Source organism: Pelecanus crispus, chromosome 3 (assembly GCF_030463565.1).
Source record: "Pelecanus crispus isolate bPelCri1 chromosome 3, bPelCri1.pri, whole genome shotgun sequence".
Taxonomy (NCBI): domain Eukaryota; kingdom Metazoa; phylum Chordata; class Aves; order Pelecaniformes; family Pelecanidae; genus Pelecanus; species Pelecanus crispus.
Window position 1 is genome coordinate 122,161,973 of NC_134645.1, and position 17,345 is coordinate 122,179,317.

Consider the following 17,345-nt stretch of genomic DNA (forward strand, 5'->3'; position numbering starts at 1 on the left):
CCACGTGGACCGCGCTGGCTGTGCGAACGCCACGCAAGGTGCCGTGCGAGGTGTGCGGCTGGCTTCGGGCCAGGCCATCCCGCACCGCGTGGGATGGGGATTTCTTGGGATTTCTCGGGATGTCGTCGCGGGAGCTGCCTCTGTTGCTCAGCGCCCTGTGTAGGTACCGAGCAAATCCGCTGGTTGGCATTAGAAACCCGCTCGCGATACTGTGACAAAGCACCTGTAAAATTACAGCAGAAAGAAACCCGAGAGGCTGCAGTGACAAACGCTCGTGGGAAGCGATTGTTTGGGGGGGGAGAGGAAAAAAAAGAAAGCCGTGTTTGTTTTGGCGCAACACCTACATTCCTTCAAATAAATCATCGCAGCACTTGTTTTTGTATTTGCGGAGAAATCGCAACAGACATAACCAGGGACTTAAGAGACTTGAAATAACATCCTAGTAAATACCCCGCTTTGTTATTTTAATCGAGACCCAAGGAAACATCTGAATTTTACCAAGGAAACCCTCCGTGCGAGGGAAAACATCAGCCCGCAGCCCGGCCGGGCTTTGTTTTGCTCCGGTGTCGGTGTCCCGAGGCGGAGTCGCCGGGGCCGGCGGAGCAGCGCGGAGCAGCGCGGAGCAGCGCGGAGCAGCGCGGGGGCCGGGCCCCGGGGCCGCCCCGCAGCGGGGTCGCTCCGGTAGCACCCCCGCGGGCACGGCGGGGTCCTCCAGCAGCGGGGCGGGGGGCACCCCTCCTGAACGGCACGGCGGTGGGGTGTGCCGCTGCGAGGCGGGGCGGGGGGGTCCCGTCCAAAATGTGGGGTGGCGGTTCCTCCCTCCAAAACAGACCCGGGGCTGCCCCGTCTGCGGTGTGGGACCGAGGTCCCCGCCCCCGTACGGGGTGGCTGCTGACAGCCCCCGCGGCTGGCGGGTGGCCCCCCAGCACGGCGTGAGGCTTCCCCCTCCGGAATTGGGGGGGGGGGGGGGTCCCCTCTCCGAGGCACGGGCCCCCTGCAACTGGAGGTGGCGGCGCCCCCCGCTCCCGCCTGGGACCGGGGGCCGCCCCCCGAGGCCCGGGTCGGGTCCCCGCCCCCCGAGGCCCGGGTCGGGCCCTGCCCCCGAGGGGGGCGCGGGTCGGGCCCTGCCCCCGGACCGGGGGGGCCGCGGGCTCTCACCTGCCGCCGCGGGCGGCGCCTGGGCGGGGGGCGGGCGGCCGGCAGGGGGCGCCCCGGCGGCGGGCGGCGGCGGCGGCGGCGGCGGCGGCGGCGGCGGGCGAAGACGATGTTCAAAAGCGGGCGGGGAGCGGCGGCGGCAGCAGCACCGCGCCGAGCAGCGGGGCCGCCGCCATGCGCCTCCGCGCCGCCGCCGCCGCCCTCTGCCTCTGCCTGCTGGGCGCCTGCCGCCTCCGCCGCGGGCTGGAGGCCGCCGCCGTGCGCGGCCCCTCGGCGGCCGCTCCCCGGCGACCCTCGGCAGCCGCGCCTTCCTCCTCCTCCTCCGCCTCCTCCTCCTCCTCCGCCGCCGCCTCCCCCTTCTCCTCCCCGCCGCGGAGGGACGGGGCTCTCCGCAACGGCACCGTGGTGCCGCACCACTACATGGTGGCCCTCTACCAGCGCCTGGCCGCCCGCCGCGGCCCCGGCCGCCGCGCCGACACGGTGACGGGCTTCGCGGAGCGGGCGCGCAGCGGTGAGTGCGGGGCGCGCATCCCCCCGCGCAGCGCGGAGCGGCGCCGCGCAGCGCAGCGCCCGCGGCGGGGCAGGGCAGCGGGGACGGGCCGGGACCCCGCCGTCGGGCGGGAGGGACGGGGACGGGGCTGGGGCTGGGCTTGGGAAGGAGTTTGGGAAGGAGTTTGGGGACGAGGATGGGGCTTGCGCGTGGGTTTCGGGATGGAGACGGGGCTGCGAGTGGATTTGGGGATGGAGCCGGGGCTGTGCGTGGCCTTGGGGATGGAGACGGGGCTGTGCGTGGATTTGGGGATGGAGCCGGGGCTGTGCGTGGGCTTGGGGATGGAGCCGGGGCTGTGCGTGGGTTTGGGGATGGAGCCGGGGCTGTGCGTGGGCTTGGGGATGGAGACAGGGCTGTGCGTGGGTTTCGGGATGGAGACGGGGCTGCGAGTGGATTTGGGGATGGAGCCGGGGCTGTGCGTGGGTTTGGGGATGGAGCCGGGGCTGTGCGTGGGTTTGGGGCTGGAGACGGGGCTGTGCGTGGGTTTGGGGATGGAGACGGGGCTGTGCGTGGGTTTGGGGCTGGAGACGGGGCTGTGCGTGGATTTGGGGATGGAGACGGGGGGCTGTGCGTGGGCTTGGGGATGGAGCCGGGGCTGTGCGTGGGTTTGGGGCTGGAGCCGGGGCTGTGCGTGGGCTTGAGGACGGAGCTGCGGCTTGTGCATGGGCGTGGGGATCGGGCTTCTGCAGAGGTTTGGGGATGGAGCCGGGGCTGTGCGTGGGTTTGGGGACGTGGTTGCGCACGGAGATGGAGCTTGCACGTTGGTCTGAGCGCGGGGTTGTGCCTGGGGTGGGGTTGTGCGTGGTTGCGCATGGGGATGGGGCTTGTGCGTGCGTTGGGGGTGCGTGGTTGTGCATTGGTTTGAGCACGGGGTGGTTGCGTGGGGTGGGGATGGGGTAGCGCATGGGGATGCAGGGGTAGGGGCTGCGCATCAGCTGTTCAGCGGGAATGGAGCTGTGCATGAGTCTAAGCGTGGGAATGGGGATGAGGACAGGGGAGGGCATGGGGTTGGGGTCGCGATGGGTGTAGCAAAGGGCTTGTGCCCGGAGCTGGGGAAAAGTGATGCCGGTGGAGATAACTACGGGGCTGTGCGTGAGCGTGGGGTCGGGGATGGCGACGGGGTTGCACATGCAGGCGGGGTCCAGGATGGCTCTCAGGGCTGGGGATGCTGTTGGGGACGGGCTGCGAGGTGCAGCCCAGCCGGGACAGGGCGGGCAGGGGTGCGGGCAGCTCCCGCCACCTCCCGCCACCTGATGCACTGCCCGGCAGCGGGGACCGGGGCGTGCGGCGCAGTTTGGGGGCAGCTTCTCCGCGCAGCATCCCCGGGACCGAGAAGGAGAAGCCCCGTAAGAGCCTTTGCAGCCCGAAATACTCCCCGGGGCACCGCGACGGTCCGGGACGGGGAGGGAGCGCGGCAGCGCTCCCTCCCCGTCCCGGCCCGTCGCGGTGCCCCGAAGCCGGCTGAGCTCGGCATCACGGTCCCCTTCTCCCTCTTCCCCCTCTTTTGCCCCTTTCATACCCGAGGATCTAATGATAATAATCAAATAAACACATATATCCACTTAACGATGTATTCGTATATGTATATATACATTGCGCCCTGCCGGCGAAGTTCGCTCGTCTGGGGGAAAAAAAAAAAAAAAAAGAAATCCCGATCGAATAAAATGCAAAAACGAACTGAAAAGCAGCCCCAGCCTCCCCCCGTGCCTGTCGCCGGCTGCCCCGGGGTGGGAGAGCGGCGGCTGGCCGTACGGAGCCCCCCGCAGCCCCCCAAACCCGTACACAAGCCCCATCCCCAAACCCAAACCCAGCAGGGGCCGGATCCTGCCGGCAGCCTTTGCAGGGAGGTTTTTGCTGACAGCTGGTGGGGAAACAGGGAGATTTTTGCTGCGGGGAAACAGCGGGGGAGCGAGGCGGGACAGGGGGAGGATGCTCCGATGGGGGGGTGGGCAGTGCCCGGCTTGGGAGAGCTGGGGGAAAACCGCGCACGGGTCCGGGGAAGTTTCAGCGCAAAACGAAACCAGAGGAATTGTTCAAAGGGGTCTGCTTATCTGCTCCTCTCCGGAATGTTAGATCTGCTTTGCAAATAATAATAATAGCAATAGCAATAATAATGATGATGATGATGATGATAATGACAGCAAGTGACGGGGGAAGGGTCCGTCCCTCCCGGAGGGCGGTGCAGGCTGCAGCCCGGCGGCGCTGCCCGCGGGTGGGGGCTGCAGCGTGGGGGCACCGGGCCGGGCTCTGCCGGCAGCGGGTCGGGGGGCTCGGGCACAGCAGCAATGTTCGCAGCGTGCCCAGGTCAGGTTTCTTGTTAGAGAGCGGGAAAATAAAAAACAACCCTTCCAGAACTCCTTCATCTCTTCGAGTATATTTAATCGGTGCCAGAAACTGCGTGAGTCTGTGTTTGGGCTTTGGATCCACCCAAAACAGTGCCAAATCCAAGCGGGGCTCACTTTCAGCTTCTGTGAGGATGCCTCCAGCAGCCCCCCCGGGCACAGCGTCTGCGCCCCCCGGGTGTGCCTGCGCCGGCCTGCCAGGCAAACCCAGAGCTGGTCACAGCGTTCCACTGGGCACGGCCGGGGCTGGCGTGGGGTGCGGGACACGGGACGGACGGACGGACACAGGGCGACACTTAGGGCAGAAGAAATCGGCGACAAGCTGCTGGCTGGGGATGGGGGCGGCGGCCACGCCAAAACCGCGCTGCGGGCGCTGGGGCGGCCGGGGGCTCCGAAACACCCGGGGGGAGGCGGAGAAGCCTCCTCGGGACGCGGGGATGACTGCTGATGAGGAGCCACTTGTTTGAATTGATTCCTCCCTCCCTCGCCGCCTTCTCCTCCCCGTTTTTTTTTTTTTTTGTTTGTTTGCTTTTTGGTGCCCCCAACCCCATCCCGCCGGGGTGCTCGGCGAGCCCTGCTCCAAGGCGGTGCTCTCCCCCATGGGCTCTGTGTCCCTTGCGCCTCCCCAATGAGAGCTTGGCTTCAGCTTCCTGGGTTTTAATGTGGGGTTTTTTCCTTTTTTTTTTTTTTTATTTTTCATTTTATCTCTTCCAGATGCCTCCCTGTCCGCCCCCGAGCAGCGATACCTCTTTGACATCTCCAGCCTGCCCGAGGCGGAGGAGGTGACGGGCGCGGAGCTGCGGGTCCTGCGCACCCTTCCCGAAAACCGGAGCTTGGCCCTGTCCCCCGAAGGCACCTTCCACCACCTCCTCCTCTCCACCTGCCCAAGCCGGGACGGCGAGGAGCCCCGGCTGCTGGACTCCAGGGCTGCAGACATTTTGGATGCGGGCCTCTCCAGATGGGAGGTGTTTGATGTCTGGGAAGCCCTGCGGGATCGGAGGGAGAGATCTCCCTCGGGCAAGCTGCTGTGCTTCCTGCTGAGGATCGTCTCGGAGCAGTCGGGGCAGCTTCTGCCCCCCCGGCAGCTGGGGTTCAGCAAGCCCCGGCCGCAGCCCCACGAGCGAGCCCTGCTCGTAGCCTTCTCCCGCACCCAGAGGAAGGAGAACCTCTTCAAGGAGATCCGGGATAAGATCAAGGCCCTGGGCAGCCCCCCCTTCCTGGAGCCCCCCGATCCCGGCCAGGAGGTGTACCCCAAGCGGAGGAAGAGACGGACCACCATCGCCACCCGGTCTGGGGGCAGAGGCCACGGGAAGAAGGCGAAGACCCGCTGCAGCAGGAAGCCCCTGCACGTGAACTTCAAGGAGCTGGGCTGGGACGACTGGATAATCGCCCCCCTGGATTACGAGGCGTATCACTGCGAGGGGGTCTGCGACTTCCCCCTGCGCTCCCACCTGGAGCCCACCAACCACGCCATCATCCAGACCCTGATGAACTCCATGGACCCGGAGTCCACCCCCCCCAGCTGCTGCGTGCCCTCCAAGCTCAGCCCCATCAGCATCCTCTACATAGACTCCGGGAACAATGTGGTTTACAAACAGTACGAGGACATGGTCGTGGAAACATGTGGCTGCAGGTAGCAATTTCTGCAGCTCTCCCCCTCCCCACCCCCCCCGCCCCGCCCAGCAGCCCTGCCCCATTTTATATATAAAAATAGACATATATATATATAAAATATATATATATACATGTACACATTTTGATGTGTGCCTTTCCAAAAGCCAAGCCCAGACCAGGTGTCCCCTGCCTTCCTGGAGCCACCTTGGGCCTGAGGCCGGGAGGGATGGGGGTTAGTCCCCCAAGACAAGCGAGGCTGTAGGTTGGCTCCCCCCAGCCCTCTCAAAGAACGAGTGACCTCCAGCACCCACGCTGTTTTTTCTGGGGCTCAGCCAGGGGTGATGCGCTGTGGTGGGGGGCCAGGCTTCCTGCTTGGAGCTGCCCCCATCTCCGTGCCTTGCCTGCTCCCCCCCGGGGAGGGGGGGCACGCAGCCTGGCAGAGCCCCTGGGCGATGCCCGCTCAGCCTCCGAGCTCTGCCTGATCTGCTTGGCTTGCCCAAGCCGAGCTGACACCTTCTTTCCCAAAGGTTTTGGAAAATATCTGGCCAAAATTGTCCTGGGGTGGGGGGGCGACCTGGGAGGGGATGGAGCGGTGGCAGAGGGGTCAGGCCAGCATCGCCCTCCGGCTGCGGCAGTGGGGCGGAGTGGAGGTGGGAACGCTCTTTTCTTTGAGTTAAAGGAGTTTCTCTGCCTGCCTTCAAACCGCTGCCCTGGGTTTGCCGGGGGGAAAACAAGGGATCCCTGGGGGAAGGCAGGCGGTGGAGAACCTGTGGCCATGGGAGGTTGAAATCATTTGGTTGAGGCCTGTTTGCAATGCAGAGAGGTTTGCTGTTGGGGACAGGAAATGTGGTCCCTGTGACTGGAGGCTAAAGCAAGAGTCAGGTCTGAAGTAGAGCTCGCGCTCTGGATGGAGATGGCAACGGCCCTGCAAGGTGTTAGCTGGGTTTGCCCTGCCTCTGTGTGGCCCGAAGCGCTGGCACAGGCACTGCCACCCTTTGCTGATGTCCTCCAGGAGGGTGGGTCCCCTCCTTTTCCTGCACAAAACCCCATTTCCAATGCATTCTGGGCACCCGGTGTTGAGCCTGTGAGTCACACAGCTGTCCCCAGTGTGTCTGGAAAGAAGCAAAGGTCCCAAGTTCCCTGGGCAAGAGCCATTTTGCTCGGCTTCTTTGTCCAAATAATCTCTATAAAAGTGCTAAGCTCCGCCCTACCTTCCCTTGGCACTGATTTCCCAGTAAGCTCCATTCCCGGAGCGCCTGCCTCTCCCCACTCCTTTAAGGGAGCCTGGATCCTCCGGGAATGGATGCATACAGCTGAATGCCACCCTCGGAGACTGCTACGTAAAGCAGGGCGCTTTGACCCATGCTGAAATGGCTACAGGATTTTAGTAACTCAGGAGCTGAGTATAAATTATGCCTTTAAATCAGAGAAGCCTTGGATCCATGCCAAGGCATGTTTTGGACGCTGGGAAGCGTCTCTGCTGCACCTCGGTGGCATTTGGTACCAAACTTCGGCTTCATGGCTGGGTTGGCTTAGACCAGAGATGTATTTGCACAGATTTTGCTTTTGATGGTTTGTTTTTTACTGCTGGTCAAGGTGTTGGTGTGTAAACATCAGTGCTCATTAGCAATGGTAGTTTGCTTTTGGGGGAGAAAAATCCTTGCTAAAAAACATGGGGTTTTTTCTATATGAAGCCAGTCACCCTCCATTTCAGCTGTCTTTGAGCTAAGGGTCTCTGAGCCAAGCCAGGGCAGAGAGGGGGACACCTCAAAGAGCTCTGCCGAGATCCAAACAGTTTCAAAGGTCAGGAAAGCCTCGGTGAGGGTCCAAGAGCCCCCTCCCCCCAAGAAAATAGAACATCAGCAGGGAGTAAACCGTGCACAGCAATAACTGAACCCCCCCAGCCTCCCTCCATCCTCGCCCCGCTGAGGTCTGCTCTGCATCCTCAGGCTGTGGCCGGCGGCAGCTCGGGGGCATGAACATGGTACCTGTAAGTCTCGTGTAACCCCCTTGACACCTGTGGAGCTCCTCTGGCTTTACGTCTGTGTATCCGAGAGGAAAATCCGGCTCCCTACCTCAGTGTGAATGTAAATACGTATTCAGTGCTATGTACCCTTACCGGGGGGGGTCTGAGATGGAGGTTAGCAGGGGAGAGGAAGGAGCAGGTCCGTGCCAGTGGGTCTTCTCACTGTTGGCATTTGGGGGTTGAGGTGCAGCAAGCGGGTGAGGAGGGGTCGGCAGGAGGGCTCACAGCTTTCCTCTGACCTCGGCTTTAGCACAGATAAAGGCGGGGGCAGGCGGCTGAGGGAAGGAGGTTGGCACGAGCAGCACCGGAGCAGCTTGCTCTGGAAACACCGCGTCATTTGTAAAGTTACCAGCTTTCGAAGTACCTAATTTTTCAATCGCCGTTGGTTGCTTGATAGTTTTTCTCACTGCTGAGAAAATCTTTTTCATGTTTTGGTTTCTTTTACCCCCTCCCCTTCCTCCAAATATTTGCGGTGGAGGTTCGTGGGCAGTTCAGATCCAGGCAAGATATATATAGCTCCTGGCAGCCCCAGCTGGCTGCTGGCTCTTGTGAGCCTTGTCCGAGCGGGTGGCCTGAGACCTGCACTTGCAGGACCGTGTCCGAGGGGGTGCCTACGCCAGTGACGCCCAGTTCTTGTGGCTCTTGTTCAGCCACACCTGCTGGGAACAGACAGACAGACAGACAGACATCACCGACCTCAGGTCTGGAGGTGGCCGACGGAGAGCAGGGTGACAGGTTGGGTCTTGTGGTGCTTTACCTTGACTCTGGTGCTGGGGTGCTGTGCGCTGCTGGGGCTCTGCCCTGAACTCCACGATGGCTTCGCTGGCCCTGGCGAGAAAAGCTGTGGCTCAGTTGCTGCAGTTTCCTAGCCTGGATCACTACAATAATTGAAGATGGCGAGGATTCAGGGAGAGCACAGAGGCCGCTGCTGGCAGTGACGCCGTCTGTGGTTTTGCCCATGCGGGAACCAGTCCTGGCTCTCCTGGCTGCAGGTGCCTCTCCCTAAACAGGCAGGCGCGAGGGCGCGCGTGCATCGAGGAGCCCCTTGGCCATCCTTGCCATGCCCGCCCAGCGCGGGAGAGCAAACTTCAGCCCCCCGGGGTGAGCCCAGCACAGCCCCTTGCCGGCAGCGTGGCCCTTTGCGTTCATACCCGTGTCAGCCACAGTTTTAAGAGAGTATTTGTTCCTTTACTGAGCAACCAACCTCCAGAGGACAACCGGAGGGCAAAGGATGACATTGGACCCTCTTTCCCCTGCCCTGCTGAAAGATCTCTAAAGGGGACAGGGGAGGGCAGCTCCCTGCCGGGGGCTGCTCTGGGGGGATGCGTATGAGCAAGGCAAGGCTGGAGGGGAGCGGGGCTGGGGCTCTCGGTGGGTCACTGTGCTGCTGCTGCCCTGGGCAAGTGTATCGGCCACAGCAGCTGGCAGTCACGTTGCTCACTGCTCCCGGAGGAGTATTTCCAAAGCAAAAGCCACCAGTCCTCCCTTAGGAGGGTGGACTCGCATCCCCGTGTGCTGGCAGCAAGGGCTGCCTCTCCCTCCCCATGCAGGTTCAGAGATTGCACCCAAACAGTGGCATTAGGCTCATGCAGTTGTCGGAGCCGTTGCAAACAAGGTACTGAGCCCCCGGTGGGGTGCGAAAGCCTTTCCCGGGCAGGGAGGTTCCCATGGCCGAGACGCTGCAGCCCTGCTGTGTTGGGGAGCAATGTGGGGATGCGTCTGCAAAGGGCACGGAGGAGTAAATCCTGTCTTCGGAGGCAGGTAAGCAGGGCTTCGGCTGCAGGACGGTGGTAGCACAGCCCAGCCCAGCGGCGCAGTCCCAGAGCTGGTCCCCCGCAGAGAATCACCCTCTAACGCCGTAGAAATGGTCCGGTAAAAATGTATTTCTGATCAGTTGCCTCTTGCCTGAGCTGATTTTTGGGCACATGTAAACATTATAAATAGGAGACTAGAGGTTGAACGTGGACAAATGTGAATTCAGTAGACTCAGAGAGATTCTAATGGATAATTATAGGTTCTCAATCTGCAGTATTTATACAACCTTTCCAGTTAAAAAAATGCAGTTTCCATGCAGAGTATATTCTGGAGGATTTGTTTGGCCTTCAGCACCATTTTTATCTGCAGGATATAATTACAGTGAAGCTAGAAATATTAAGCATTTGAAAAGGACTATGTATCTGCGCTTAACCGGCTCCCTCCTCTCTTACATGGGAACGTAACCGCGCAGGAGCAGGGAAACTCGCAGAGCGATCCCATTTGACTCGAAAGCGCTGGGGCTGCAATTTGGGGAAGCACGCATGATCGGGACAGGACTGCTGCATGTGCCTTGCCTTGGGCTCCCTGAGGTCTATAAAACTAAAGCCTGTCCTTAAATCACTGCCTGCACTGCGTCCTGGCCCGCCCTGTCCAGTGGAGTCCCATAGCAGGGGCAGTCAGAAGCAAAATGGCTTTATGCTCTGTTTAACTGCCTGATGACCAGGGTGCTTCTGGCCTAGAAATAATTCCCAAGAAACACAGATTTTACCATTTCCCCCTTGTTATTTTTTTAAGGAATAATTGGGTTTTAATTCTCTTAAAATAAGGGGATCATCTAACATCCACCCCCATTTTTTTTCTTTTTTTCACTTCATACTTCAAATCCAATGGCAGAAGTGAAATGAGTATCCTCTGGCAGGGAGAAGGATGTTCATATGGAAAAGAGCTTGCTTCAGGCTCGCAGCAGCTTCTCCCTGGCATAGCTGCGTTGGTCCCAGCGGCCTTACTTCTGGTCAGCACTGGCAGATGGAGCCACGTCCTCTTTGGCTGTTTGCTGATGCTTGGCGTACCTGTAAGGAAAAGACTGGAAAGGCACCGCTTCCGATTAAAAGCAAACCCTAAGCCTTGAGCCTTCTGCTCAAGTCTGAGTGCCAGAGACTTCTGTGTCTATTTACACCATATGGATTTTAACTCACGTCTTGATTATACAGCTCTTGCTACTGGAGAAAACTGGGTAGGTCTGCAGTGATTTATCGGTCACACTCCCACTGCAAAACAAGCAGCTCCTTTTACTGTTGGCAGTTTTAGGTCCTTATCCCACAAACCCGAAAGTGTGTGTTGAGGGAGAGTCACCTGTGCTGGCCCCCACGTAACAGCAGACACACGCACCACTGTTTGCAGCGCTGGCTCTTGCAGGGAAGAGATGGGAGAGGCTGGGGCATCTCTTAGGATGCCCTGGGGATGTGGGTCCCACAGGGCTACGGCGGGACAAACAGAGCAGAGCGCCTTGGGGCCCTGCTGAGGCGTTCGGCTTTGCTCTCCAGACTTAACAGGAGTTTTGCCATGAGCTTTGGCTTGATGTGCTTGTCTGCGATAGCAGAGTCTACAGTTATTCACATCAAAAAACACATGACATATGTTGATGTGGCAAATATATCATAAATACCAATCCACTGACCACCTCATGCTGATGTTGGAGTGAACCTGGTGAGAAATGTCGTGGTTTCCTGCCGAGCATGTAGCAAGTCCTGAAATGAAAAGTGCCTTCTCTTTTGTCTGTGTTGGGGCAGCATGGCCATGTGTCAGGGAGAAAAAAAACCTGTGCGGGGCAACGACAATGAGAGTCTGGGTGTTGCACAGGGGTTGTCACTCCAAACAGGGCTGTGCCATTGGCTTTGAAAGACAGTCAGACTGAAGGGCTATCACATGGACCTTGGTTGGGCAGTTCCACCAAACTGCTTGCTGTGTCCCCTGTCCTGGGTGAAACCGGAGTTGCGGTGTGAATTTTTCACTCTTCAGACCGCTCTCCGGGGAGGTGAGTGGGCAGGAAAACCCACGTGGGCAAAACCAAGCTCTGATCTTTGAGAGCAGCATGATTCTTCTTTTAAGTCACCATGACCAGCAGATGGAGAGACCATGTGTGTCCCACTGGCATCAGAACAGCTTCCCCGGCATCGGGGATCCCTTTACGGCTACGTGGGGTCTGAATGGGGATGCTGGGTGGCAGGAGCAGAGTGTAGCAGTGTACTCACCCCTGGGAGTGTGTCCTCTGTGAAAACACATCAGGGAGAGGTGTTGGGGAGCAGCTGTCCCATGGGTGGGGTGTTGCTGATGGTCAGGAGCCTGTGACCTTGCATGGCGAGGGGACAGTTTTTCTGCCTTTCCTGTCTTTGAATTAATGGCTGGTAAAAGAGCCAGATGTTTCACCAGGCTGGTGTATGTGACACCTTGAATTTTGTCATAAGCTGGTTTATGTCTTCCATGGTAAAACCAGCTGCATTCAGTCTTTTAAGGCTGTTTATTCCTAGTGCAGCGTGTTGCGAGGTAAATGGAGGCGCAAATGTTTCTGAAAATCAGTTATGCCCTATCAGCAAGCGTTCTGGACCTTTGAAAAATGACCAAGATTTGGAAGGTCCCTTCCAACCCAAAGCATTCTATGATACTATGATGATTCTAACTGCTGCTGGTGTAACCAGGACCAAGGACCCCACCCTACATCTCAAAGGATGTTTTGCAGCCTTGCACCTCAAGACATGTGTAGCCCATGTGGCTGCTTTTTCCTTTTACTGGCACCGGTATCCACGCAGCCTCCTGAATTTACTGTGTTGGAGAGGAGCCTGATTTACGTGGTGGTGGGAAGGAGCACACCGGCAGGCTGGCTGATGCACTGTGTTTAACTTTTGGCTGAGCGGACTAGGGTAGGAAGTGTTGGGCAGCAGTATTTTCATGGAGATAGGTATTGAAAAATCTTAAACCGGAGTGTGATCCATTCCCAGAAATGGCTGAAAATGAAACCCAGCCATTTTTCAGTGGTTTTTCAGCAGGTTTTGCTCTTCATTTTTCTGTCATCACCACTTATTAGTTAATTCGTACATTTTGTGAGCTCATTTGTCTGCTTTGATATTTGTGCTCGTACTTTGGGTTTTCAAGATGGGGAGAGTGGAGACTTGCTGTAGTGTTTGGTGGGTGGGGGGAGAGCAAGGAAGGAAAGGCTGAGTCTCAGCAGCAGGAGGCTGGGGCACAGTCTGTGCCCTCAAGCAGGGGATGGTGAGGGGACAGGACTGGCAGGGTTGAAGCTGGTGGGAGGAGAGGACCTACTCGTGATGAGTCACATGCTCAAGTGCTTTTCTGATGGAAGGTGGGAGTGTTTGGCTCTCCCTTCCCCTCTACTTTGCTGCGGTGTCAACCTATGCTGGTGCCATTCAGGTCTCCACCATCAGAGGAATGAGACCCAGAGGCTGGGTCAAGCCCGGCCTCCCTGGAAGCTGTGGTGTTAGCTTTGGTCCCAGTTTTTGGGGAGATGGTAGCATTCCCCACAATGTTTCATTCATTTCCTCCATCCTGCCTTGGTGAAGAGAGAGGAAGGGAGCAGGAGGGAAAAAACAAGAGGCAAAGTTTAGGGCTCCCTTGCTCCCAAGCTGGACATCCCATGAAGCTGTGTGCCAGCTGTGTGCTGGGAACTGCTGAGCACCAAGGGGCTCACGGGAGCTCAGCCATCAGCAGCAGACCCTGAAATAACATCTGCAGGCTAGGAAAAGGGATGATTGCACATGGAGGGGTCGGGATTTAGTCCTTGAAGAGGTGACAAAGTTAAGTGGTCATGTAGGCGGTGATCAGCTGGGGATGGGAACATTTTGCAGAGGGGCAGCTCGTCCTCTCCTTGGCGAGGGAAGGGGGTGATCGTTCTGGTTACATTCATCCCACGTGCTGTGAGTAATTAACCTTTTAAATAGTGATGAAAAAGAAGGGTCTGAGTTTCTGAGGTGCTGAACATCCAGTGATCCCATGTGCTTCAGGTGAAGCCACATTTGTGCAGTGCCTTTGCAAGTCAAGCTCTTACAACCTGAAGAGTATTTAGGGGTTTTGCCCACCTGGAGTTACCAGCTCCGTCTCGCACTGTGGCTCTTCACTGGAAAAGCTGGTGGAGATGCTGCTCACAAGAACTGAATGCATGTCTGCGCAGGAAAGACCTGCTCCACTCTTGGTGCTCCCCGCTTTAGATGCAGGCAGGAGCAACGTCAGCCCTGCTTGTTGATCCAGTTTGCTAAGTCACTACGTATCACATCACTGCGTGCTCTTTTTCTGAAGTCAAGTCAACAGTATCTGGAGCTCCTTTGACAAAATGAGCCTCTCTGCTGGTCAGTCGTGGTTTTATTTATATGTTCTTTTCTTTGACTAGAAAGGAAAATATCAAAAAACGAAAAAGGACTCATGTTTCCAATAGCCGTATCTCTAATAGTTATAATTTTTGAAGCAATACTTGTATCCCTGTGTGTGCCTCTAAACTATCCATGTATTTGTTCAGCTTTTTCAGGTCTGAGTGTGTGAAATATCTCTAAAGAAGATAGCTCTGTAAGTGATGGTGTAAATGCATTGTTTGTATGTATTCTAAAGTTTAAATAGATTGTACATATGGGATTGTAAATGAACTGTAAACAGCAATCTATATTTTCTTGAATATATTATATAGCAGTATATATTTGTTAAATAACTATTCTTGTATACTCTTCAATAACCTTTTTAATATTTTGTACAGATAAGTTTATTAAATATTTTATTGATAAATTGATCTCTGCAAGATTTTTTTTTCTTTTGAAGACCTGTGCCTCTGTCCCAAAACCAGATGGCTCATTTCAGAGCAGCCTTCAAAAGTCACCTTTACTTCCTGGGCTACCTAAGATGTTAAAACCAAAAATGAAAAAGCCATTCATTTTAAACTGCCTATCTTGGCAACCTCAGGTATTTTCCAAGAAAAAGTGTTGCAGAACAGTGAGTGTTTGCAATGGATTTATCATCAAAATGTAAATCCCTTTTCTTCCTTGTGTTTCGGAATACAGTTCACCTGCCTTGACTAGTAGCTACCCAGCTCCAGCCAGACAAACAGGATTCTCTCCATTGACTTGAATGGAAAGCTCTAGAGGCTCAGAAACATTGAATGGAGGGGGTAAATATGAGAGCTGGAAGAATATCCCCTGCTCACATTGTGCTTGTGATCACCCAAAGCTGGCCTGATGGGTTTGACTTGAGCACAGGACTCTGCCCCTGCAGGTGCCCGGCTCCCCCTGGTCCCCGCAGAGGGAGCCCAAGGCAACATCTTCTGGAGGGCTGAGGGAGGAACCCAATTTGGTTAGGTCTGGTGAAAACATCCCCTTAGGAAATGAGGAAGAAATTAGGAATTTCAAAATTTGGGAAAGGAAAAAATACCTGGAAAAATGCAGTAGAGAGATCTTTTCCCCCAAGTCAGGTCTGGTGGTTTCATTCCTCTTAGGTGTCACTGGTGCACATGATACATTGCCCAGTACTTGAGAGATTAGGCTGCTTATTACCACTGCAGCAAATGTTTTGTTAAAGATTGCTTTTAATTGAATATTGTTTTTTATTGTTCTGTTCTTCTCTCTTTCAAAGTCTTTTTTTTTTTTTTTTAATAGCTTAATAAAACACCTTTGGACATGAAATCCTTTTGCATTTCTGGTAGGTGCTAGGTAAGAGGCAAAAGCTATGGGACATCCAGAAAGCAGGGAATCTGTAAGGTTAGCTTAATCCATGACTTTAGGTTAATGTCATTCAGGAATGGGCTGTTAAATAGCTATACAACCTTTTTCTCATCTGCTTTCACTAGGACGGTATAGTGGCGAACGCGGAAGTTTCAGGCAGAGTGAGTTGCTTTAGCATGTGCTCCTGCAATGGATGTCACCAAAGTGCCTTGCAGACACTGAGTGAAGGTAATAGGTTTACGACTGCCTCTGCTACATTGCTAACACACACCATACTGTGAACATGCAGGTGTGGAGTAAGGCACATTTGGAACCATAGAAGAAGTCTTCAAGGTATCAGGTATGTGTTTCAGTCATAGCAGAGCAACCTCAGTTTTCAAGACCCAGGAGAAATGCATGGAGAACTGACAAGAGAGGTTTGCCGGAAGGACTTAAAAATTAATTTTTACAAGACACATATTTTCTAGGCTGTCCCTTCATCTTAAGCACACCCACAAACACACGGCTCAGCTGAAGTGAGGTGTGGTGATTTCTATTCCCAGTGGCACATGGAGTGACAGACTGAGCACAAGCCACCTTTTGGGCAGTATCCCACATCCTCACATGGTCATTTATGGTCCTGTTGGCTGAGGGGGTCTTTTGGCACAAGTTCTCTGGCTAGGCACATGGAGGGAGACAGGATGGCATTTGCCCCCATGCCCCCCTGCCCACTCTCTGTGCAGTTTTACAGGAAAGTATTATCTTAACAAGTTATTTTCAACAAAACATTGACGAGTGAGAGCAAATGGTTATTCACAGGAATCCCATCATGTCTTCACTGAAATCAATGGCAGCAGTAGGTTTGTGTCCAGTGGAGACAGGTTTTTAGTCCATAGTGCTAACATAGCACTTCAGACTACTTGTGATTTACAACATAAACTAGTTAATGCTCATATATATTCTGAAAGCCAAGAATTGTCATGGTCAGTTTATATTTGAGGGAAATCAGAGGCACAGCAAAGATGGGTGAGATGCCCAAGGTCACACCGATACAATAGAAGAAAATGCAGAGCGTTGGTAAAACAGGACATGGGCTGACTTGGGCACCTAGTGACTTAATCCAAAAGCAAATGCCTAAGTCCCTTATGTAGTAAAAAAATTAGTTGGTGCCTGCCAGGACCTCCAGAGGGAGATCTGCTACCCCTACATTTAGAAATCTAAGTTAGACCAGACAGAGAATTTAGACATCTATTTTGGGAGCACTTCTTTATGAATTGGGGGCAAGTTAGGTGAGCCAGCTCGACTTTGCTTGGAGCACCAGTTTTCCTCTTAGCACCCAATCCAAAGTCCAGTGAAATTAGTTTTAATGTCTCTTAGCTTCAGTAGGTTTTGGACCAGGCTCTCACATCTGCTTGAGACTTACCTGAAGCCTCTCATGTACCATCCCACACAGTTCTCTGTAATGCAGACCAGTTCAGAAGATGCTTGGGGAGATCACTGGGACATGTGTTTGCTGTGAGGCTGAACTGCAGTCCTGAAGTATTCTAGTATGAGAATTTAATCTTATTTTCAATAACTGATATTAAGCAGGAATGTTTTCATTACTGTGAAAACTTAAATCCTCATTATTACAAAGTTCTAAATCCATAGGAATCCAGCTGCATTGGACTGTCCTATTTTGGTGCAAACTAGTAGGCATATGAGGATAAAAGGGAACTCCTGTCTTGCACATGATATTTTTGTACTGAAGCTCTTTGTTTATGTCATGTCACCTCTGTTGCCCTCATCTCAGTCAGTCAATCACTTGAGTCTCCCTAAGCATGTGTGCAATCCTATTGACTTTACCGAGGCTGTAATTGGAGTTATACACTCCCAGTTCAATCAGGATGCTTAAAATCCTGGGTTTTTTTGGTTTGGGGTTGTTTTTTTTTTGTGGGTGAAAATACAGGTTCCTTCCTAATAAACACTGATGAGTTGCAGTACCCCCTGCATGATGAAAGCAGATGATGTTAACACTTCAAAACATTTATATTCTATAAATGGTATTCCTGGTTATAACAAGTTGGCTGGACCGATGGGCCGAGGCCAGCTGTATGAGGTTCAACAAGGCCAAGTGCCGGGTCACAACAACCCCATGCAATGCTACAGGCTTGGGGAAGAGTGGCTGGAAAGTTGCCTGGCTGAAAAGGACCTGGGGGTGTTGGTAGACA

At 55.1% G+C, this 17,345-nt stretch overlaps 1 protein-coding gene across 1 annotated transcript; it reads left to right on the plus strand.

The window, feature by feature from the left end:
- Window positions 1-1,329: 1,329 nt before the first annotated feature.
- Window positions 1,330-5,684, plus strand: GDF7 (growth differentiation factor 7). Its single transcript, XM_075708251.1, has 2 exons — window positions 1,330-1,666; window positions 4,762-5,684. The coding sequence occupies exons 1-2, from the start codon at window positions 1,330-1,332 to the stop codon at window positions 5,682-5,684; spliced, it is 1,260 nt and encodes a 419-aa protein (XP_075564366.1).
- The last annotated feature ends 11,661 nt before the right edge of the window (window positions 5,685-17,345 follow it).

What these genes read in the sequence shown, in the direction of transcription:
- GDF7 (XM_075708251.1), top strand. Translation starts at nt 1,330, where the DNA reads ATGCGCCTCCGCGCCGCCGCCGCCGCCCTCTGCCTCTGCCTGCTGGGC. An exon ending in CGCGGAGCGGGCGCGCAGCG is followed by an intron (nt 1,667 to 4,761) that starts GTGAGTGCGGGG and finishes TATCTCTTCCAG; the next exon opens with ATGCCTCCCTGTCCGCCCCC.